At 33.1% G+C, this 25,017-nt stretch overlaps 3 protein-coding genes across 3 annotated transcripts; 1 reads left to right on the top strand and 2 right to left on the bottom strand.

Annotated features, from left to right (window-relative positions):
* Positions 10,041 to 15,053, top strand: LOC109362218 (recQ-mediated genome instability protein 1). Its single transcript, XM_019607865.1, has 10 exons — positions 10,041 to 10,639; positions 11,592 to 11,762; positions 12,224 to 12,369; positions 12,492 to 12,622; positions 12,758 to 12,877; positions 13,026 to 13,157; positions 13,300 to 13,799; positions 14,336 to 14,446; positions 14,529 to 14,657; positions 14,810 to 15,053. The coding sequence occupies exons 1-10, from the start codon at positions 10,175 to 10,177 to the stop codon at positions 14,978 to 14,980; spliced, it is 2,076 nt and encodes a 691-aa protein (XP_019463410.1). The 5' UTR covers positions 10,041 to 10,174; the 3' UTR covers positions 14,981 to 15,053.
* LOC109362226 (11-beta-hydroxysteroid dehydrogenase 1B-like) lies at positions 15,370 to 17,131 on the bottom strand. Its single transcript, XM_019607876.1, has 6 exons — positions 16,921 to 17,131; positions 16,632 to 16,824; positions 16,481 to 16,566; positions 16,271 to 16,402; positions 16,023 to 16,187; positions 15,370 to 15,898 (listed from the first exon to the last, which is right to left on the bottom strand). Exons 1-6 carry the CDS (start codon positions 17,092 to 17,094, stop codon positions 15,614 to 15,616), a joined length of 1,035 nt encoding a protein of 344 aa, XP_019463421.1. The 5' UTR covers positions 17,095 to 17,131; the 3' UTR covers positions 15,370 to 15,613.
* On the bottom strand, positions 19,298 to 20,081 carry LOC109362235. The gene has a single exon (XM_019607888.1). It carries the CDS (start codon positions 20,009 to 20,011, stop codon positions 19,325 to 19,327), a length of 687 nt encoding a protein of 228 aa, XP_019463433.1. The 5' UTR covers positions 20,012 to 20,081; the 3' UTR covers positions 19,298 to 19,324.

Below are 25,017 nucleotides of genomic sequence, written 5' to 3' on the forward strand. Positions count from 1 at the left end.
TGTCATCTTCATATTCCATCTCCTCAATGGTATCATAAGCAGAACCTCGCGACCTAATCCCTGTCCTAGCATACGCCTACGGTTCTAGCATTGTACGACAACCGGCTCTCCTTGGCAGTGTAGAACAGGTCACATTATTCCAACTCTTTCGCCTTATTGACGGTCCTGCAAAAGCTGGTCCACAAGTAGTCGAAGACTGGGTGGATGACACAGTAGGTACCGACCTCTGACCTGGTAGAGTGAAAGAAGTCTCCATAACTGCATGGTGAGATGGAAAGCGCATAGTGGTGCCATCGCACACCATCTCCAGCTCTAGGCCACAAGGACCTGTGTAGGTATAGTGGTCCCCATCAGTTCTCCATGCCCCCTCTCGGGACATCGAGAATCAGTATCTCTGAATCCACATCGATTTGTCCATCGGAACAAGGATGTGTACCGAAATACAAGCAGAAAGAAAGGGAGTAAGACATCTAATAAATATTTTTCATTGACATTATGAAATTATACAAAATATCACATCCAGACATAACACACATAATATACATACTACGTTATCACATACATAAATGTAGATGATGATTGGTGTTTGTCACTCAGGATATGGGGGTCAATATCCACGAGTTCAATATATGAATGCTATGATTAGTTCATCCATCCTTACACCAATATCCTCCCAATAAACTATTTTGAAAATAACCGAGAGTACAGGTCCCATAACAAGCCGATTTGAACGCACCAATTTCATTCCCCACAAGGATATATGATCGACATGTTCCAATGGAACTATCCATTTCAGGACGGTGTTGTATCAAACACGTTATGGTCATCCCTCTAAGCGATCCTGATTGCAAAAAGAGGTTGTCAGAGATTGTCTAGTTTGCGTTGTGAGAACTGTCTGATCCAAAGAATACCTCATCTAGGAATACATGGGACTCGTCTCACCTAGACTCTCCCTCAAGGCTTTTGTTGACGCACCACTGCCATCACCGTCCTTCTCAACATCTTGGGGCTGATTCGTCTCCCATAACTTTCCTCTTTATACTTCACACTTCATTGTTCATAATGAGTATGCACACTAACTGAGGTTAACCAATTAAATCTTTTAATCATTATTTATTTTTATGTGATCAGTCCAACCTAAGACATATCCCAAATGAATGCTTCTTATGGGGCCCGATCTTACGTCATAACATAAAAGAGGAATAATATTCTCACCACCACGAACCATCGTTGAATCACCCTAGATGGGCCATTGGCCAAGCCACTTATGGTCAGACAATCTCGCTGCATGGTAAACATAACCTTTCGGGCCTTGCCCTTAACAACATAACAGTCGACGACCCTGTCAAGAGGGCCCTAAGTAATCCCGTTACCACCAGCAGTCCATACTATTGGTAGATAACATTGACTTATGCTCTAGTGATAGGTATTTGTTCCATATTTGGAACATCAATCCCTTTTAAAAGTATTTTATCTTGTATTACTCGCATTCTCATACTTCCTGTCATTCAGACGATTTTATAACAATGATAATCAATTATGCCAAAGGTTAATAGATTATTCCCAGTTACAATAGCTAAACGAATTATGACTTTTGATATCGATAATCGATTACTACACTAGGTAATTGATTATGCCCATCGAAGAATATTGATAATCGATTATGCTACATGTTAATCGATCATTCCTAGTTACAGTAGCTACAAGATTCTGATTTTTGATATCGATAATTGATTACCAACCATGGTAATTGATTATGACCATCAGACATGGGGTTTTAGAATACGTAAAAATCGAATATCTCAAGGGATAGTCGATCTTTCCTAGTTACAATTATTCGAGTAATGTTCATCCATGGATAACCACAACATTAATCCACACATAGACATAACTTAAATGATATGACTTAAGAGATCATCCGTACTTAATCCTAATAGACAAACAATTGATTAAGTATGAGATTTCTTAATACTCAAGACAACTCCAAACTTTTGAGGTAGTTTAGGAGGTCCGAATGTCATATCTTGGCACCATTGTATCACAATGTATTCTCTCACCTTAGAGTGTCGTATGAGTGGTTCACTTGGTGATAATTGCGAAACGAATATGTTGTCCAACTTCGAAAGCTTCGGAAATAAACACAAGAACAAATCAGTAGGTTTGCGAGTTAAAATTCTTGCATGATAACTCTTAGGTAAAGACATATTTTAACCTATCATGAACTCAATCACTTTCATCCATCCGGTTCAAGATTACATATTCTTGAACCATCCTTTATCAGCGAAAGTCTTGTTTAAGAAAACAATTCTTTTTAAAATAAAAACTTTAATCAAAGCTTGTACTTTAACTTTAACACAACTTAATACTTTCATGAACACTTTTTAAGTCATATTTACCACTTTAAGGTAAGTTACTTAACCAAAGTCAACACTTTAAATCAAGATCTCTCAAGTTAAACTTACCACTTTAAAGTAAGCTAACTCAAGTGAATTCAATACTTTTGAACAATAAAACTGCATGGTCATTTCAATACATTTCATTCTAAAGCAACCACAATGATTAATAATGTTGACCTCATTCATAAAAACAATATTTTAAAATCAATATATTTTATGTTAGATTACCACTTTAAAGTAAGCTAACTAAAGTAGATTCGACAAAACTCTATGGTCATCTCAACATATTTCATTCTAAAGCAACCACGGAGGTTGATAGTGTTGATCACTTAATCAAGAACAATATATCAAAAGTAAACATTTTAAATCAAGATCTCTCAAGTTAAACTTACCACTTTAAAGTAAGTCAACTTAAGTTGATTCAATAAAACTCTATGGTCATCTCAACACATTTCATTCTAAAGCAACCACAAGGGTTGATAGTGTTGATCACATAATCAACAACAACATACTAAAATATGATAACTATATAATGGTGTATGTGTGAGATTGAGAAAACAAGAAAAGAAATACCTTGAAATCTCTTAGAAGTGCTTAGAATGCAAAGTGAGAAAGTGAGGAAAAAATTTTCTCCCTCAAGGCCAAGGGGTTGCTTTTATAGAGGGGGAAATCAGATTTGGGGGGAGATCAAAGTAGTTCCCCAAAATCATGGTGGTGTAAGGAGTTGATGAGTGATTTAGGGGATTATGTAAGTGATTGTAATTTTGCTTATTCAACAACCAGGCTTGACTCATGGATGAGTGATGTGACTAATGCAATGAAACATCCTGATTAAAACTATGCCCGGTTAAAACTCGGTCGGAGATTAAAAATCTCCTGATTTAGGGTTACATTTAGAATGTCGAAACTTGGATTTCAGAGTGAAAAATATCTATAGATGAGTTATGGACAAAATCGATGTCTATTTTGACTTGAAATAATATTTCGAAGCCAATGACGCAATCGAAATTTGATTCCGAGTTACGGAACTCGAAAATCACATTTGGGCTGAAATTAGGGTGAATTTGGGTCCGAAAGAGGTCCGAAGACTTTTCGTCTCAGAAAATTATGATAATTTACTAAAAATTAGGAAACCACAATAAAAGACTAAAACTCAACTGAGGTTTAGCCTAAATCAATAATAATTAATTTCTAAAATTAATCGCTTGTCAATTAAATAATTAATAAACATGCACACAAAATCACGTGTTACAAAAGCTGATGTCTAATAGGTTTGAACCATTTATTAGTTTTTTCCTTTTAATAAGCAATAATAATTATATTAATCAACAATTTTTTTAACAATTAGTTTATAATAATTGGAAGTAAATAATAAATAAAAATGGTATTTATTACAATACTTTATACTTTATGATATAATTTAATATTTTATTTAAAAATGATAACTAATTAAGTATTTTCTTTAAAAAAATTACAAAATATTTATTTATTAAATAAATCTTTTTTGAAATTAAATAAAGTTGGAGGACGGTCGTGGTTTCACTTCTATTCCTCATTTCATCTTTGAATGAATATATTGTGACACTTCTATTTATTAAATTTAATTTCCAATCAAAGTAATTACAAATATAAGATTTTCTTTTAATTAATAATTGTTAACAATAATAATAACAGAAACTACTTTTCTGATAAATAACAAATAACAAATTTAAATGGTCGCGATACATCACTTTTGTTGCTAACCTAAAAATTACTCAACCAACAATCAATTTTCAACAAAAAAATATGTAGTTTTAATTTTCTGTTGCTCATATGGATACATATGAGCATGATCTCATATTGCAAGAAAGAAAAAGTAAAAATATAATTGTTTATTTCAATAATTAATTAAATAACCAAATAAATTTGAAGGTATTAAGCAATCCATGGTATTTAGCAAGAGTACCGTCTAGAACGAACCGATAAGGTGCTAATACATTCCTCACTCCGTAACCGTCTCCCAGATATGGATTTCAAGTTCAAAGACCAAGCTATTGCGAGAAATGTACTTAAATATTGTTTTCTACATTTTGGGTGTAAAATCCTAGTGGCGACTCCAAATCAATCGTGCATCTGATGTTCAACCGAAAATTGAGGCACGAGAGCTGACGATTCCACCGGGAAGATTATTTCTAAAAGATCATGCTCATAATTACTAATTGCTTGGCTAATTATACCTTTTAATTGTTTGGTTAATTTTTTTATGAAAAAAACTCATATATTAATTGTTATTATTATGACTAAATAATTTTCTACTTTTATTGCTATAACTTTTGACAATGGTTCCATTTAAATCCATATACTTCCTAGCAAAATACAATACACTAGCATTATGCACACATATATATGTCCTATACTAATGTAATGGTGATACATTTTTTAATAGCACAGACACTAGCCTTGTTGTTCATGACTTTTGTCATCTCTGGTGTTGGTGATATGAACAACTTAGATTGTTACCAAGTATTGTGAGTTAGGAACTTGAGCATATCTCTCGTTTATAACCCTATAACATTTGGGTTTCCCTTCTTTTGAGAGGTTACAGTGTGGGCACCTTATAGAAAGTCTAGAACTTGTTAAGTCATCTACTCTATCCTAGGGTGTTGAGTTATAGACATTCCAAAAAACCTTGTAGGTGTACCTAATACAAACCATGAGAAGCATATTGTATTATTTATTATGTCATAAGTTAAGACTCATGTCCCTTATGTATATTGACCCAAGTATCATACCAAGCTCTAGCAATATCAGATACCATTTCATATTGCTATCCTACATCATAGGCATATCCCACCTGCATGCAACATATAGTATCATTAATATGATCGCTAATTTTTAAAAGTACATGGTAACCCATTCTATGGGTGAATATGAGTCGGGTTGAGACGAATTAAGACTTGTCCCTTACCCGATCCTAAATATTGTCTGAGTCATTTTTTTGAACCTATACCTATACCCGAAGCTAACCTCACCCTAAATATCGATCAGGTCTGCATGGTCATTTCAATACATTTCATTCTAAAGCAACCACAATGATTAATAATGTTGACCTCATTCATAAAAACAATATTTTAAAATCAATATATTTTATGTTAGATTACCACTTTAAAGTAAGCTAACTAAAGTAGATTCGACAAAACTCTATGGTCATCTCAACATATTTCATTCTAAAGCAACCACGGAGGTTGATAGTGTTGATCACTTAATCAAGAACAATATATCAAAAGTAAACATTTTAAATCAAGATCTCTCAAGTTAAACTTACCACTTTAAAGTAAGTCAACTTAAGTTGATTCAATAAAACTCTATGGTCATCTCAACACATTTCATTCTAAAGCAACCACAAGGGTTGATAGTGTTGATCACATAATCAACAACAACATACTAAAATATGATAACTATATAATGGTGTATGTGTGAGATTGAGAAAACAAGAAAAGAAATACCTTGAAATCTCTTAGAAGTGCTTAGAATGCAAAGTGAGAAAGTGAGGAAAAAATTTTCTCCCTCAAGGCCAAGGGGTTGCTTTTATAGAGGGGGAAATCAGATTTGGGGGGAGATCAAAGTAGTTCCCCAAAATCATGGTGGTGTAAGGAGTTGATGAGTGATTTAGGGGATTATGTAAGTGATTGTAATTTTGCTTATTCAACAACCAGGCTTGACTCATGGATGAGTGATGTGACTAATGCAATGAAACATCCTGATTAAAACTATGCCCGGTTAAAACTCGGTCGGAGATTAAAAATCTCCTGATTTAGGGTTACATTTAGAATGTCGAAACTTGGATTTCAGAGTGAAAAATATCTATAGATGAGTTATGGACAAAATCGATGTCTATTTTGACTTGAAATAATATTTCGAAGCCAATGACGCAATCGAAATTTGATTCCGAGTTACGGAACTCGAAAATCACATTTGGGCTGAAATTAGGGTGAATTTGGGTCCGAAAGAGGTCCGAAGACTTTTCGTCTCAGAAAATTATGATAATTTACTAAAAATTAGGAAACCACAATAAAAGACTAAAACTCAACTGAGGTTTAGCCTAAATCAATAATAATTAATTTCTAAAATTAATCGCTTGTCAATTAAATAATTAATAAACATGCACACAAAATCACGTGTTACAAAAGCTGATGTCTAATAGGTTTGAACCATTTATTAGTTTTTTCCTTTTAATAAGCAATAATAATTATATTAATCAACAATTTTTTTAACAATTAGTTTATAATAATTGGAAGTAAATAATAAATAAAAATGGTATTTATTACAATACTTTATACTTTATGATATAATTTAATATTTTATTTAAAAATGATAACTAATTAAGTATTTTCTTTAAAAAAATTACAAAATATTTATTTATTAAATAAATCTTTTTTGAAATTAAATAAAGTTGGAGGACGGTCGTGGTTTCACTTCTATTCCTCATTTCATCTTTGAATGAATATATTGTGACACTTCTATTTATTAAATTTAATTTCCAATCAAAGTAATTACAAATATAAGATTTTCTTTTAATTAATAATTGTTAACAATAATAATAACAGAAACTACTTTTCTGATAAATAACAAATAACAAATTTAAATGGTCGCGATACATCACTTTTGTTGCTAACCTAAAAATTACTCAACCAACAATCAATTTTCAACAAAAAAATATGTAGTTTTAATTTTCTGTTGCTCATATGGATACATATGAGCATGATCTCATATTGCAAGAAAGAAAAAGTAAAAATATAATTGTTTATTTCAATAATTAATTAAATAACCAAATAAATTTGAAGGTATTAAGCAATCCATGGTATTTAGCAAGAGTACCGTCTAGAACGAACCGATAAGGTGCTAATACATTCCTCACTCCGTAACCGTCTCCCAGATATGGATTTCAAGTTCAAAGACCAAGCTATTGCGAGAAATGTACTTAAATATTGTTTTCTACATTTTGGGTGTAAAATCCTAGTGGCGACTCCAAATCAATCGTGCATCTGATGTTCAACCGAAAATTGAGGCACGAGAGCTGACGATTCCACCGGGAAGATTATTTCTAAAAGATCATGCTCATAATTACTAATTGCTTGGCTAATTATACCTTTTAATTGTTTGGTTAATTTTTTTATGAAAAAAACTCATATATTAATTGTTATTATTATGACTAAATAATTTTCTACTTTTATTGCTATAACTTTTGACAATGGTTCCATTTAAATCCATATACTTCCTAGCAAAATACAATACACTAGCATTATGCACACATATATATGTCCTATACTAATGTAATGGTGATACATTTTTTAATAGCACAGACACTAGCCTTGTTGTTCATGACTTTTGTCATCTCTGGTGTTGGTGATATGAACAACTTAGATTGTTACCAAGTATTGTGAGTTAGGAACTTGAGCATATCTCTCGTTTATAACCCTATAACATTTGGGTTTCCCTTCTTTTGAGAGGTTACAGTGTGGGCACCTTATAGAAAGTCTAGAACTTGTTAAGTCATCTACTCTATCCTAGGGTGTTGAGTTATAGACATTCCAAAAAACCTTGTAGGTGTACCTAATACAAACCATGAGAAGCATATTGTATTATTTATTATGTCATAAGTTAAGACTCATGTCCCTTATGTATATTGACCCAAGTATCATACCAAGCTCTAGCAATATCAGATACCATTTCATATTGCTATCCTACATCATAGGCATATCCCACCTGCATGCAACATATAGTATCATTAATATGATCGCTAATTTTTAAAAGTACATGGTAACCCATTCTATGGGTGAATATGAGTCGGGTTGAGACGAATTAAGACTTGTCCCTTACCCGATCCTAAATATTGTCTGAGTCATTTTTTTGAACCTATACCTATACCCGAAGCTAACCTCACCCTAAATATCGATCAGGTCAGCCTTTAAACTCGAACCCGACTCTAGACCCAATTAAATATAATGCATACTCATTTTAACTAAAATCTTCTCAATATTATTTATTATTATGAATATGTAATTTGACATATAAAATGATATATGTATATTTACTATTAATAATTATAAAAAATTAGAGAACTAATGATACTTTCGGAAAAAAATGTGCCATTACTCTGTACACATTTGAGTAGAGCCAAATACAAACATGATGAGTGAATGATTATGTGACGAGTCTGACTGAGTCATGCTTGGTCTCTACCCAACCATAAATGTTATCCCGATCTGATTTTTTAACCTAACCCTAGACTCGACCCTATTCGTGCTCCATTATGATCGACCCATACCGAGTGAGCGGATAGGGTGAGGTCCTACTCGCCCCTAGCCTAAACTATATGATGAATATCACTCATTTTGACACTTCATATATTGTAGTAGTGACTAAATCACCTCTATATAAGGACCATTCCTTTAAATGGTATGTCATTTTGCATTATCAGACACTCAATTCAGAGTAATGTTATATCCTCTCACCCACAAGAAAGTGACATATATTACTTGTAAACCAATCATTAATATATAAAATATCATCTTGTTACATATGCCACTTTTTTGTAGGTAGAAAGATTAGTAGGAGAATATATAATTTTCGCTCAATTTATACACACATTACTCAAAACAAACAAAAATATCATTAAAAAAATCACTTACATGCCATAAAAAATGAAAAGAAAAATATACCACTCATACATTCATCGATTTATGCATTCATACATACATTTTAAAAATAAAAATACCTTATTCATATATTCTTCCACTTATTTATTAATGCATATATACATTTAAAAGAATTCATACAATTTTGTCTTTACCCTTTCATGCATAACACACATTTTAATAAATGCATTCTTCAACAATAGTGTAAGTGCTCACTAGATCTTTAAGATAATCAAAATGTTAATGATTCGATTCCTGACACATGTTAGAAAATATAATCATACATCTCAACAAAAAAATAGTTCATTACCCAAAAAAAAGTGAATACCCTTAATAATATCAAAAAATACATTCTTCTACTTATTCATTAATTTGTTCTTTCATACATACATTAGATAGAAGACAAAGATCTGCTGTCCTAAACTTAGTCCCAGACCAATCATATTATATCACGTTAGTTAAAAAAATTAAATATTCATAAGTTTATTAATTTTGCTTCATTGTAATTGTACAATTATCCATCGTGATTACAATAAAAACAATAAAATAGAAATGGCTAATCTTTATTCTGATATACAATTTGTATTCAACAATTTTGATTCAAATGGGATAGCCATCATGACTGAATATACGCTGGGATGGAAGGATTCGAACCTCCGAATAGCGGGACCAAAACCCGTTGCCTTACCGCTTGGCAAAACCCATTTTCAGTACGACACTAATAAACACTATTATTAGTAGAGAATAATGTTATCTCCTTATACAATGAGATACTCCATTCCCTTATTAGTATTGGTTGTTCGTCAATTCCACTTCAAAAATATCTCTAGAAATGGAATAAAAAGACATGATTAGGACATGGTTGGGGATAGCATATCCGCTTTCATTACACAAAATGATAACTGTCCCAGACTGTACCACGGGCATGGATCCTCTCAAACACTACATTTTTAATGTGACACTCCTAATTCCAGTAAGGGGCAGTTTACTTCTCTCTCAATACTCGTCGCGCTGGACACAATGACATGACCGTTCCCTCTCATTTCGGAGAACGGAGGGAAAAAAAGTGAACACATTTTGAAAAACCGCACCAATCTTTCAATGTCGATACGCCACCTTAGGCTAGAAGACTACGAAGACGACGAAGAAGGAGAAGAAGCAATTCAAATACTCTCTTCCCAATCACACACTACTCCACCGCATCAACTTCCAATTCCAAACCGCACCAATCTTCCTTCGGAGCCTCTTCAAATTTCCTCCGACGATGACTTCGTCGACGTCCCCGATGACCTCTCACCGCCGTCTCCTCAGCCGTCTTCCGACTGTCCTATTGCTGATTCTCTCCGCCGCCTTGGATTGGGACTGAAGAGAGAGTGGCTGCGTGATTGTCTTCGCGAATTAGAATTTGCCCTAAGAGGTTTCTCAGGGTTCGATGTTACTACTAAGGCTAAGCTCTGTTTCGAACAGTTTCTTTTTGCTGATATGAATTTCTCTGGAAGTGGCGTTCTTCCTCCCAGTGTGGATTCCATGCATCGTGCTCAGCTTCCCGGTCCCTATGTATTGCAGGTGATTGATTGCATTTAACAGTTGTTAATTAATTTATATAGGTTTCAAAGCAGGATGATAAAATATTATGATGTCGTTTCATCCGTTGGTTTGGTTAAACAGAGAATAGAAAGTAACTACATAACCTATTTGGAAAATAAAACCCTACAAAATCAACTAGTTACAAGACAAATTTAGCAGTGTGTTTATTTTTGTATGGTGTTGTGCATTTCTCTATTTTATAGTTTGTTGAACTGTATTAGCTACTGGCATTGTCATGTTTGTAAAAAATGTTTAACTAACTATGTAACTCAATCTCCGAAGGTTAATTGCTATAACTGGAATTTAGTGTTTCACCTTTCTACAAGTTAGAGTATGTTTGGTTTTGATTAATTTTCAGGAAAGATTGTAGTTCCCCATCGGAAGATCTCTCTTTGAATTATAAGCTGTTTGAATAGTATTTGGTAGACATGGTAAAAAGAGACTAATCAGAACAAATGAGTTCTGTTCTATGTTTGGTTTATTTTATAAATAGAAAACAATGAGGCAAGTTAAAAGACATTTTGGTTCCACTAAAAAGGTGGAGCCAATGAGGAAAATAAACAAAAGTACAGAAAACTCAGTTCCATTTCTTTTGTGTGTTGGTGCCAAATACTACACAAAACACTTACTTTAATGTGTTTTAGTAACAGCAAAATATCATTTGAACTAGAGCATTTTTTATCCTTTCTCAGAGAATCAATAGCTTCTCAGGTGGCTTCGATCCAAATTACGATATTGAATGATGGATGGTGGGTCAAGCAATTTTGCTAAGATGGTTGATGACCAACCAGTCAACCGATAACCATGAAATCTATTTTCTGCTGAAAGATCATTAATATGAATTTCAATTGTGGTATCTGAAAACTCACATGCCTATACACTTTCATCACAGTATTTGTTTTACTTTGGATTCGCTGGGTTGCTTTGGCAGGTGGATGAAATAGTTAATATCACTTGTCCTCTCCGAGGCAGATATAATCAAGCCCCTCCTGGAGCTAAAAGGTGCCTAAAGTTGTCAATGACTGATGGTATTCAGAGAGTCTTTGGAATGGAGTACAGGCCCATTCAAGCTCTTGAAGTGTGTGCACCTGCTGGTCTAAAGGTTTCTCTGATGCCATCCCTTCTTTTTACTTCACGTTTGAATACATGCAGATTAAGGTTGACTTGCTGAGATTACCATGGTGGTCATATTGTATAGTATCCATGTTTGTGTCCGTGACTTAACAAGAGGTTATTAATACTTGGATTTTGCAAAATCATGCCCAGAATAATGCTTATCTTGCATATATGTATGTTATTTTCTATATTGAATATTACCTTATCCTTACTGGATTGCTTTTGGATATTTTATTCAAACAAGAAAAAACAGATATGTAATTTCTAAACTGCTAATTCGTAGATAACACTTTCAGTGTATTTTGATTCTTCTGGTATATGGTACCAGCTCAATTAAATAAGTAATGGTCCATCCTTTATTTTCCTTTCTTCTCATGGCCTTCACATTGTTTGATTCTTTTCCTTCTTAGCAAGGGTAAATTTGAGGGATCTATTTGGTACTTGTAGGTTGTTATCTCTAATGTACATGTTCGTCGTGGACTTTTGATGCTGGTCCCTGAGACCATTGAAATTTTGGGGGGATTGGTTGAGCAGCTGGATGCAGCTCGGAAGCGACTAGTTGATGAATTAAATAAGCCACCCAGAGGGAAAAGGTACAAATTATTGCAATAGGATTATTTGTATTAATATGTGTAGTGGAAAGTTATATCTTAATGGCAGCTAGCTGCATTGGTGTAACTGCAAACATTTTTCTTGCTTCTTTAATCTTGTACAGAACTAAAAATGGAGCACTGCCTCCTTTAGCAAGTAGAGCAAGTCTTGCTGCATGGCCATCAAGTGTGGTTGATGATCTTAGGCACAATAGCTCTACGTTACGAACTAATGATTCTGTCCAAGTAAACCAAGGCATGCCCTTAAACTTACAAATAAAATACATGTATGCCTGTGTGGATGGAGGTGTATACCTAATGTGAAACCCATATCCATTTTAGTTTTCTTTATTTTCCCCCATTTGTTCTCCATGCCTGCATTTAATGACAGGTGCTCACGTGAACACTCACGGCTCAGGTACTCGTGCTGCACAGTCATCAAGTGGAGTTGATCTTAGGCACAGGAGCTCTACTTTACAAAGCAATGATAATGTCCATGCAAGCAATCAAGGTACATCTTCATCATAAAAATAAAATAAATGCATGCTTGTGTGGACAGATGTGTATAACTAACGTGAAACCAGTATGGCAGCACAGTATCCATCTTATTTCTCTTGATTTTGATCTCATCTGTTCTCCATTTCTGCATTTAATTATAGGTGCTGGTGTGAGAATGAATGGCACCAGTAATAGCTTACCTCGTGCTGCATGGGCATCAAGTGAAGTTGATGATCTTAGGCACAACAGCTCTACATTACGAAATAATGATTCATTCCAGGCAAGCAATCAAGGTACATCCTTAACTTACAAAAGAAAATAATTGTATGTTTGTGTGGATGGAGCCATGGAGGCGTATGCCTTATGTGAAACCAGTATCCATCTTAGTTTTCTTGATTTTGCCCTTCTGGTCTCAATGTCTGCATTTAATTACAGGTGCTGGCATGGGCACGAATGGCACTGGTCATAGTTTAACAACAGAAGATACTTTGCACACGGGTTTACAAAATGATTTTGCCAATTCAATACCCCACACGGTTTCCAATGCGGAACCCATGAATATGGATATGCAAGAGAATACCAATCATGTGTCCATTGCTAATTCTATGGTTAACCAGTTTTCTTCTATTGTTGCAAAGGCTGAGGAGATGCATATAGATACCACTAATATAACCAGGGGAAATTCTGTTGACAACCAAACTTCTCATATTCGCTCAAATATTGCAGTGGCGCCTGAAGACACTGTTCATATAACAAGAGAAAGAAGAAATTTCTCCACTGTTTCAAGCTCTGATGATTTTCATATGTTTGATGCCAGTGACGACCCACTCATATTCTGTGGAGATGAAGAAGTTCCTTTTACATACTTAGCTAGTTTGTCAGCCAAGTGGGCTGCAATGAAGGAGAAGGCTCCTTCTATTCAGGGCAAAATTAAGGTAAAAAAATAAAGTGCTGAAGAAACACACACAAATCATCTTACATCTGTACAGCATTTACCACTTTATTACAATTAGTCCCACCTCAATTTCTATATAACACAACATGACTCTGCAACCTCATACAAATGTGACGTGAAGCTTCTCTTCTCTATTTGATACGTGTGAAAATTTATCCAAACTCCAAAGCAATAACTAACTCTTCTTTCTTTGGGCAGTGATTTTCACCTTTGTTCATGTCAGTACTAAAATTTTGAATTGTCAGCCATTTTTAGCTGATGGAATAGCTTGACTAGCAACATATTTTACTACATTATTGTCATAAGCTCTCGGAGCAGAACCCACTTGTTCTGTTTACTCTCCTCTTTATATTGATTTTCGTATTGTTTGAAATTTGAATATGAGGCATTCATTGATATTCTATAATGAAATTGGTTCACGATTTTCATTTCATAACACTACTATTGGCATTTTCTTCTGAATTTTTGCATAATTTTTTCCTTCTTTTTCTCATGTGTAAATGGTTTTTTTGGCAGTGCTTTTTGACTGGTGTGAAGGGATTCCAGTATAAGAAAAGGACAACATATGAACTTCAGGCATATGTAGACGATGGTAGCCTTATTTCAGAAATCCTTATTGATCATGATGTGAGTTTGCTTTACAATTTAAGCTTTTATTATGCAGTCTATCTTTTTTTATACAAAGTTGATCAATGATAGAATTTTTTAGGTTGTTCAGCAAGGAATTGGTTATTCTCCTCAGGAGGTCACTGCAGCTCTTTCTTCTCCTGATACCAAAATAGTCCACAACATGAAGGAGACAATGCGTAGATTCCAAGGTTTTTTAGCAAACTTTGAGGTAACACTAAAATCTCTCTCTCTCTCTCTCTATGTCCATTAAGTCATCTTACAGATTAATGCAAATTATGCAGTTAGGCATGAGAATTGGCTACAAATTTATAATTGTGTTTTCATTCTGTTAATCAATATCTTCTTGACTTTTCTCTCTAGGGAGTAATGCTTGTGGAATTAAATAGAAAATCTTCCCTTCCTCTTGCCCTAGAGATGAGTCAAGGCTGTCCTCAATCTGATGCGTGGTTACTCCTGAGAAGGCTAAAGTCTCCTCAACCTGCGCAAGTTCAGAGACATATCCCTTCGGACCCTATTGAATTATCCCCTTAATTATCTGAATTCTGTAGGCTAGTATTTCATAATTTCATGGGATACAGAATGTGAATAGCACTGTAAAGTTTACTCGCATTTTTTGGTAACGAATTCAAATCCCAGTGGTTGCTTGCTTTCTTATTTTGAAGGTTTTCTTATTTTGGAGGTCTTGGTTCAAATCCTGAAATTCTGGATTTCGTCTTGTAACATTTTTGTCACCTCATTCAAATATCTACAAATGTGTATGGAGTTTCTCTTCCTGCTCCGGGAGAAAAGACAACAGAGTGGGGTGGATTACTGCCCCCATCCATTTGTTAGCAAAGCAAAACAGTAAATTTGATTGATTCATGAGAACGACACTTATTACATTAAAAGGATTAGTTCATTATCCAAAAAGAATGAGAGAATATATTTGGTAGTATAAAAAACAGAAAATTTGTAGTTGAGCGCTTTCAGACAAATAAATAAGGTTGTGAAGTAGTAAGATTGTGATATAAACGTCATACAAGGAGGGCAAAAGTTATGGACATATACATTTACCCTCTCATACACTAGAAGTATCTCCTAGCTTATATCATTAGATATTATTTCCATCTTAACATGCAATATCCCATATTTCAAAGGCATAAATAGGAACTGATGGATGATTGGCTAGTTGGGTTTGAGCTTGGGATTTCTGATCGACTCAGGATACAGTTTATTCTTTAAGCCTGACATGTCAAGGAGCTTCTTGCTAATTGCACCCCTCTCTGAAGACCCTGACATTAGTAGCCAACGGTTCATAATCTCCAATACTTGAGGGCAAAATGCCTTCCAATAAAACGTACTCTTGATAAATCCTGGTTCTGTTAAATATGAATCTCCACGGCATGCACTATTCACAATTGCTTTTGCAGCTCCTGTCACTGATCTTATAGGCACCAAACTAACTTGAACCTATTGCCAAAACATAACACTCATACTCTGTATGAACTATCAATTTTTCTTTAGATTAAAATCATCGAAAAATAATCAGAACTATGCATTTCAGTATTTGGTATGAAAAGTAAAGGTAGCTTACATCTCTCATTTCTTGGTCAACAATCATTTTTCCTTCCTTGGATAGAAACTTCCCTTGGGTCATTTCTGATTCAATCAACCCTGGATTGACTATTGTTATTCCTATCTCCTTTCCCAGTTCAATTCTCAAGCTCTCATAAAAACTGATCACCGCTGCTTTGCTCGACTGAAAGAGTTTCAAAACTATACATTTGTTAGTAGTAATTTTTAATGAAAGTTTATACTTGTTGAAGAACTATTGTGTCTTACGTTGTAGAACATCATTCTTGGCGTAGGTAACCATCCTGCAGAGGAAGCTATGGCTATGATCTTACCTCTAGATTTTCTTAGGTGAGGGATTGCAAAATAAGTACCATATGCCGAACCCCAGAAGTTAATGTCCTGTTAGATAAAGTTTTATACAAAATCCGACAATTGTGAAATACAATTTAAAACACTATACTTAACAAACTTCATTACCATTGCGGGTACAAAATTAGTGATATCAGTGATGTGTTCAAATAAGCTGAGAGGAACTATTCCAGCATTGTTTACCAGATGATCCACTACAAAAGAGGTCACAATTAAATCAGAATGATACAGAGAAAAACAAAATTCATTTTTTTCTTACATTGTCCAAAGTGGTTAACTGTTAAGTCAACAAATCGATTACAATCTTGGACAATAGAAACATCTGCATGGATGGTTATAACATCAGGGGATCCAAGTGACTTGGCTTTGATGGCAACCTCGTTCAGTCTATTCTCTCTTCTCGCAACAAGAGCTAGACGTGCCCCTCTTCTACCATACTCATAAGCTAGATGCTAATTTGCAACAGTAATCAACAAAATAATATTATGTTGGCAATTGTGGTTACAACCCAAAATTTAAAACTAGTTTTGGTATGTGAATATAAGAACCTCGCCTATGCCTGAAGAAGCTCCAGTGATGAGTATGACTTTTCCTTCAACATTCTGACTCAACACTGATCTTATGACAAAGTGGAAACTCTTGATTAACAGATACAGCGAAGTCAGGGTTATAGGGGGAAGTAGAATGTTGAAGATGCTGTGAATGACGTTGACATTAACCATGGTTTCAGTTGAGTTTCTATGATGAAAAAGAGGAAGAAAGTAGTTATAGTATTCAGGAATGTAGCGTTGGCATTCTGCATGGAAAGGAAGGACCACGTAGCACTTTTCTGAACAGGATACGTGGTAGCACAGTTCAGAATCACTCTTCAACTTGGTCATTCACTTTTTAAACCTTTTTCACACGGATGTATTTTATATTTAGGAGCGTGTTAATCCACATTTTTATTTTATTATATTAAATTTTTATTTTTTTTATTTTAGAAATTAAAATATATTTTATTGGATGTTTTTTGTACTATAATTTTTGTATTTATTATAATATTCAACTTAAAGTAAGATGTATTAATTATAGTTATCTAGTATTATATGGTTTTACTTTATAAATAAAAAATATTAAGACAAAATAGGAAAATAAAATCATAATAGTAGTTATTTCAAGTTTTGACTTTATATATAGTATAAATTTTACATCTTTATAACCTTGGCCAAGAGCATCTAGATAATATCTTTTCATTGGCTATTTGAAATTATTTTATAATTTATTACATATTTCTATAAGTTGATATTTAATCTTTTTACACTAATAAATATGCTTTTTATTTTTATTTGGTCCTCTACTTTTATATTAATAAATAATTTTTCTCATCTCCTTTCCGTTGTTGAGACCCATATTTCCTTATAATAATACGTATAAGAATATTTATAAGTATTTCATAATAATGAAGATGCTCTATCGATAACATATTCAAATAATATGGAAGTGCATACTAATTCAAAATCTATAAAAATATGGCAAAATAATTAGCAATCTATAACCCAGAAACAAATTAACCTTTATAACACTCCACATGCAATAAATACTACTACATCGAGACCATTTGCGCAACCGAATTATAAAAAGAATTTAGAAAATAAAAACAACAAATAAATATAAAAAAGGAAAGATAAAAACATTATGATTATGTTTAACAACTCATAAATTGGAACCAAATATACAAAAGAACTAGTAAGAATGCAAGAGATGAAGAAAATAGCAATCTTCCCATTTTCATTTAAGTACATGGCAATGAATGTCATACACGAACCTTAGTAATGAGTTATCAGAGCTATGCACATACAGGAAAATTATCTTGTGATTAAATTTTTCAAGTGGTTTATAAGTGTATCATTTTTTATAAGCAAAAATTAAATTAAAGGCATAAGGGTTGCCAACCCAATTACAAGTTAAGTAAGAGTTCAATATAAGAAAAATGTGCAATGCACCATTGAGCAAAAGAAATAGAGCTACCACCAACAACAAGGTGTATAAGTGTATTATTAATTTATTATTATTAAAACTTGGGCTTTCTCAGAAATCTGCAAGTTGGAATATAAGCTTAGGATAACCTTTATGTTATGTCAGAGAAGAGCACGTTTTAAGGCAGGTAAAATGCCCTAAGATAGGAGAGGTGATCAGATTCGAAGGTGCCAAGAAAGTTATTTAGATATTCTAGATCTGAACAAAATGATGAAATTAACTAGCTAGTTAATATTTTTTAAAATTAGCACGTGTAGATTTTTACGTACAAGTGGGTAGTACGTAGTTTACTTATCAATGAAGTATTTTTGGATGACCATGCTCGTATCAAGAATAAATCAGAAATCTTAAAAACTGCCATAATGTATGCGTATTTATGTAACTATGTCTGACATGTAACAACCAAAGTGGAAATTAAGAATATGGAACAAAATATGAGATTTTTATCAAAACTTATTATCTCTACAATTAAGCACTTAATAGTTAATAATGCATTTCATTCTTCCATCATTCACCATGTTACACTTGGAATACTATGGTTATTTCTTAACTGTTGTGCATCTTATGGTTATATTGCATTTAACACAAACAGTGATAATTGCTGAAAATGTAATCGAGGTTACTTGTAACAATTGCCTTTGCTATAACCATTTCCAACTTGGTTTTGGGAAGAGAATGAAGGAAAATTGAAGGCTTGTGAACCATCTTACAAGTATATTTCATAGTTTGTAAGTCTTTATCTTCCCTCGATCACTCTTCCAAGTCGCAAATGGACCATAAGAGTTTGTTTATGAGATGAATTTTAGATGGGAAGATAGAGAAATTGAAAACTTCTGAATCATCTTATAATAATGTTTCATGACTCTCAATTCTTTCATTTTTCTTACTTCCTCTCTAAAACTCAACCCACAAATAGACCCTATGTTGAACCGTTTAGTAGCTACCATATTGTAGAAGGCTAAGTTCAAGCTTCCTTTGCCTGTTTACTCTTGCAATGAAGTCATCAGCCCTTTTGTTCAGTTGAAACAAATTTGGTTCATCTCCTTCATCTTCCTCTTTGTCAAGCCATGCTTCTGTACCTTCCTTAACCCACCCTTTATCCTTTAATTCTAAACTGTTCAGTCCATCCTCTCCTATGATGTGCAAATTCTCTTCCACATGTTTCTCCAAATTTTTATTTTTGACCTCATGAGATAGAATTTGAGGCCTTTTAGTTTGGCTGCTATGAATGTACTCATCATAGTAAACATTAGAAGTTGAAGAGGAATATGAAGAAAGGACTCTAGAGTTTACTATTAGGGCAAAAATGATGAGGTTTCCTATGATAAATAAGAGCTTTGAGTTTAACAGAAAGGGTATTAACCTTGAGATGTGCACAAAGAAAAAGACCATGACCCTAGAAGAAAGGTAGGGTAGGGAAAGAGTGACACAACAGAATAGACTACAAGTTAAAGCAATTAAGGAATAGAAGTACAATTTTTCTAAGAACTCACGCTTCTTGTACCTGTTCATGGCTTGAATCTTGTTGAAATGTGTAGCATCCATTAGGCTCAAGTTGCCTTTGAAGCAGGGTTTTAAGGTAGGCTTAGAGAGGAAGAGTTTATTTATCTTGCTGAACATGGAGCATAAGAAATACCAAGTTATATAGATTGAGAAAAGGGGTTGATTAGTAAATTTGTTCACATGCTTTCTTTATCAATTATTTGATAAGGAATTGACAACTTTTTCAAAAGGCCATTGAACATGGTGGTGTGGGAGGCCCCTTTTTTCCTTTCAAATTTTATCTTTTACTACCCTCCACTTCTATTTTTTGTATTATGAAGAGTACATACGATGATGAATTAATATCTTTTGAGGTATACGATTGACCTTCTTAATAATTGTTATTTTAAGCAACCAAACTTTTGATTTTTAACCTAATATGATACAAAAGAATTCAATAAAACTTTATATCACTAGATGAAGCTTTGTCTCATGATTCCTATCCTATGCTTCTATTTGATGGTGCTCATGCTTGCCAATTAATTTTCGAAATTTTAAGCTGTGAAGTCAAATCTTGTTGTTCATCTCGTTGGAGGCTTTGAGCACATTATATAATTAATATGAGATAATTGAACATATGTTCCTTTGTGGTGAGTGATAACTTAAAATAATGGTGGTAAACAAAATCTGAATAACCAAATACTCTCTATGAATTGCTTCTCTGATTGTGATTCCTCATGAATGTGAAATTTGAGTTTTTTTTTGTCACAAACAATATTATCTTTAACATTAGTAATTTGTTTTTAAAATGCCATATGCATATTCCATGATTCTCAACTCTGGTGTGTGGATATGTGTAGACCTTTATTTTTCGGGTATCACTAAGGTATCCCCTCATCCTTTTGAGTAAGGAATTAATCTCTTTTGGGGTATATAACTGTCTCTTCTAACAAATGTTGCTCTCAGGTATCTAACTCTTGATCTTTTGATCTTTCTAGGAATCTAACAAGACCTTATACTACTGGACAAACACCTTCTTGGTTGTGTAGACCCGTATGTTATGTGGAATATGCTAATTTTATTTTAATTCTTACCGGAAAATGATCCTAAATTTGAAGGAAATTGAACTCTAAATATTGACTAAGTTAACTTTTGAACTCCAACATGAACTTATACCCAATTAAATATAATGTTTCTTCTATACATGAGATTTTCTCAATATTATATATTATAATATATATATATATATATATATATATATATATATGCAAATATATTATTAAGAGAATGAAGTATTTCCTCATGTCAAGGGATAAATTATCTCATCCGGTTACTAAAATCAAAATCATGACATATATTATTTAAACATTTTCTAAAAAAATATATTCAAAAACTAAAAAAAATAGGACACGTGAGATATTTTATTCTCATTAAGAGAACCATTTACATATATATGTTATGAAAATGTTACAATAACAATAAATTATTTGCAAAAGAGTGTGATAAATAACTAGAAAAAATAATTAAAAAAACTATTAAAATTTTATGCGTAGATAAGTTGTTCTAATAAAATATACTATCTATTTTTACTCAAAAAAAATCATTATTTTATACATAATTCTAAAGACATGTGTGCAATAGAAGTTATTGGTGACCATAAGACCAAACTAAACTAGCAAAGATCTATCTTCTCAAAACTTAAGCAAAGAGGCAGCTCTTTTTCATACTAACTTCAAGATAACACTCGAACCCGAGACATTGCTTAAGGGGAATCAAACATGTACCACTTGAATCAATGCCCATTGGTACACTAGTTACATATGACACCTATAAAATATTAATCAGCCTTATTTTTGTTATTTATCAGCAGACAACAGTCTCCCTTTCCAAAGTGGGTAGAAAAATTGGTAAATAGTGGTGTAAGATAATATAACATTTCTCATCTGTTTTATTTTACCCACAACGCCGCTACTAAGGAAAGAAATCATTTTGACCGTATGATACGCTTCAGAATCTGCACTTGAAGGTCTCAGTATCACTTTTCTTTGTGTGGTCTTAATGCAAGAGGAGATTATAGATTTCCGTTAAAGGAGCTCTTTAGCTTTTCCTTTTACATTTCTTCTACCAGAAGCGTTTATCGTTTACTTTAAGGTTAATGACATAGAAGAAACATGCTTTTTTTTTTTTATGAAGGACGAGCTGATAATTATTTGATGGCAGTAGCGAACCATCCCAAGGTTTAATTACACTTCTTACCCGTAACTTCATATTGGACAATGATTTAATATCTTAAACTATGTCTCAAACCATGTTTTAGATTAATGATATTAAAAAAATAACAAAAAAAAAATATTTAATTTTTTAATTGATATAACATGTTTTTATTGGTCCAATATATGATTTGAGATACAACTTAGGAATACATATCATATCATGCATCACGCAGGTGCTTCTTTAACTTTACAAATATCATTTGCACAAATTAGATGAAAATGACTGATTATAATTTCTTGTGTACTTCCATTAACACAAAGTTGATGATGAGTAACATAATTTTGTTCTTATTAGTGACGTGTACATAACAATAAAATTTTGCTCGAAGTTTCAATGTCTATAATTAAGGTTAAATGGCATTACTCCTACCATTTTCCGTATGCTTAATTATATGCCAATTATGATAAATTAATCAATTTGTGTCTGATTTCTTAAAGCTTTTAGTTGTACTTAGATATCATCTAGAGACACCTGATTTATGTAGAAAAAAATCACAATATAATCATTTGTTAATCAATCAAAAAACTTGATAGAAGTACAGAACTGTCGTGCCCTGATTTTCGACTACGCGACCTCTTAGAGTCGTCACTACATTTTATGGTTAAAAATGTAAAAAAAATCTTTAAATATCCAGGTTCGAGAGTCGATTACAAATTGGGGAATGTATTAGCACCCGTTCGCCCATAATAAAACGACACCCTAACTAATTGCATAAATTGAATACCCTTAATTTATTTAAATTAAATTGCTTAAACAAAATATTTTTTTATTTTTTATTTGTGTCTGAAAAGTTCATATTGCTCCTACGTATCCTCATGTGCAATAGGGAAATCAAGACTGCGTAGTTCTCTTGAAAATTGTTGAGGTTGGATTCTAAAATGGTTTGGAAATGTTTGAATTTAATCGAAATAGATTTAGTAGATGAAGAGTTAACATTGACTGCTTACCCTCTTCCCAATTCGATAGATAGCAGAAGCAGTACAAATGATCGCGACCAATTCTCGACTCGAAGCGAGGAGAAAGATGTAATACGAGTTATAACCTCGCTATTAAATCTTTGAAATAATTAAAAAGTTTATGGTCTTCATTTTTACAAAATAAAGCTTAGAAATTAGTATGAGTTTAATCGGGATGGAATTAATAGATGAAGAATCCACATTGATTACTTACATTCTTCCTATTTCGATAGATAGCAGAAGCAGTACAAATGACTGTGACCAGTTCTCGACTCGAAGCGAGGAAAAAGATACAATACGAGTTGTAACCCCGCTATATATTGAATCTCAAAATAATAGTTAGAACACTTTTATTTTCAAATAATTTAAATATTTAAAAAAAAAAAGGATTTATTAGGAGATAAAATAGTTGTTGATGAAATTAATAGCGTAGAGACGGTATTGATCGTGGACCTTCTTCCCATTTTCAAAGAATTTAGAGATGGCTCGAACCATGACCCTACCATAAAAATTCTATTTTAAATATTTAAATTACTCTACAATTATTATTTTTATTGCCAAATAATATATTTTATTAGGTTCCTCCTCCCTATTTCGCGGCAGTTTCATTCCAAACTGATGGAGGAAGACAATGAAAAGTGTGGTTTTTCCACTGTGAAACCAAAACCTTCTTTAGATTGGCTATTACACTCCTTTTTTCTTATGATGGCTTTTTGGATTTTTATGGATGTGATAACCTTTTGAATATTGAGGATTTTTCTGGATATCTCTTAGTTGATGACTTTTGTGAATGAATGATTCTTGGTATCTTCTGGTTGATTGGGGATTGCTTTGATTTTCCTTTGTCCCTTTTTTTGTTCTAAAATTATGTGTGTGCTTGATGGTTTTTTTGTGTGTACTTCTAATGGTTTGTAAGTTTCTATTGTTTGGTGGATTGTTGTATATGGGGGAATTGTGCTTGGTTTGGAACTTGGTCATTGAGGAAAAAGAGAGCGTAGAAGTGTATATGGGATAGAGAACAACTATGAATGTGGAGTGAAAATGTATGGATGAATGAACAACACAATATCTTATGTTTTTTTTTGGCTTCCTTATTGGTCTCATGACTTTGCTTGAATAAATATGGAGTAGTAAATTTAACAAAGGATGGAAACAAAACTATAGAATATGTGTTGAAGAAGGAGGAGCCAAAAATGGTGTGTAAACATAACAAATAGACCGTTTGGTACTAATATGAAATCAAGAACCTCCTTTTCCATTAAATGGTGATGCTTAATAATATAGGGGGAATAAGAATATGGCTATAATGAATCTGATATGCTTTGTATTTTCCTTGTTGTGATTTAGATTTTTTTGTGGTTGTGGGAAAAGATAATAGGTTAAATAGAACCTCTGTAACACAAGTAACACCATGTATGTATGGAAATTTTTATGGTTAGTGTCATTATTAAGCAATTTTAGGGTGATGGTAATTGGTTTATATGTTGACGAATAGAATATGAAAAAGAGTGAAGGGTTGATGGTTACCGAATGAAAGTGAGAATTTTTGGATTGAGATATTGAAGAGAGAAGATGATATTTCCTGGGCCGTGTGAAGGTGGGGTTGTATGGATTTTACCCGGAAAATGTGGGTGGTTTCTTGTAGAAGTGGTGAGTGGGGTGTATGGAAGTTGTGAGAGTGGGATAGTTAGAGATCCATGACTAATTGAAAGGTAGGTGAGAAATTTATGGATGATATGGACACTTTGGGTTACCTAAAAAAATGATATGGACACTTTGGGATACCTAAAAAAATGATATAAACACTTTGGGATATTTAAAAAGATGACATTTTTTATATAAAATATCCAAAAAAAATATGTATTATTTATTTGTCATTTTTCTAAAAAGTATTATGGGCCGGACAAAAAAAAA

Source organism: Lupinus angustifolius, chromosome LG01 (assembly GCF_001865875.1).
Source record: "Lupinus angustifolius cultivar Tanjil chromosome LG01, LupAngTanjil_v1.0, whole genome shotgun sequence".
In the NCBI taxonomy this organism is placed as follows: Eukaryota; Viridiplantae; Streptophyta; class Magnoliopsida; order Fabales; family Fabaceae; genus Lupinus; species Lupinus angustifolius.

Bases quoted from the DNA above. Each gene is read 5' to 3' on its own strand.
- LOC109362235 (XM_019607888.1), bottom strand. From the start codon at position 20,011: ATGTTCAGCAAGATAAATAAACTCTTCCTCTCTAAGCCTACCTTAAAA.
- LOC109362226 (XM_019607876.1), bottom strand. From the start codon at position 17,094: ATGGTTAATGTCAACGTCATTCACAGCATCTTCAACATTCTACTTCCC. The intron at 16,188-16,270 runs GTAAGACACAAT...AAACTCTTTCAG, and splicing joins CAAGAATGATGTTCTACAAC to TCGAGCAAAGCAGCGGTGAT. The intron at 15,899-16,022 runs GTAAGCTACCTT...TTTTGGCAATAG, and splicing joins TTGACCAAGAAATGAGAGAT to GTTCAAGTTAGTTTGGTGCC.
- LOC109362218 (XM_019607865.1), top strand. From the start codon at position 10,175: ATGTCGATACGCCACCTTAGGCTAGAAGACTACGAAGACGACGAAGAA. The intron at 11,763-12,223 runs GTTTCTCTGATG...TGGTACTTGTAG, and splicing joins GTGCACCTGCTGGTCTAAAG to GTTGTTATCTCTAATGTACA. The intron at 12,623-12,757 runs GCATGCCCTTAA...ATTTAATGACAG, and splicing joins TTCTGTCCAAGTAAACCAAG to GTGCTCACGTGAACACTCAC.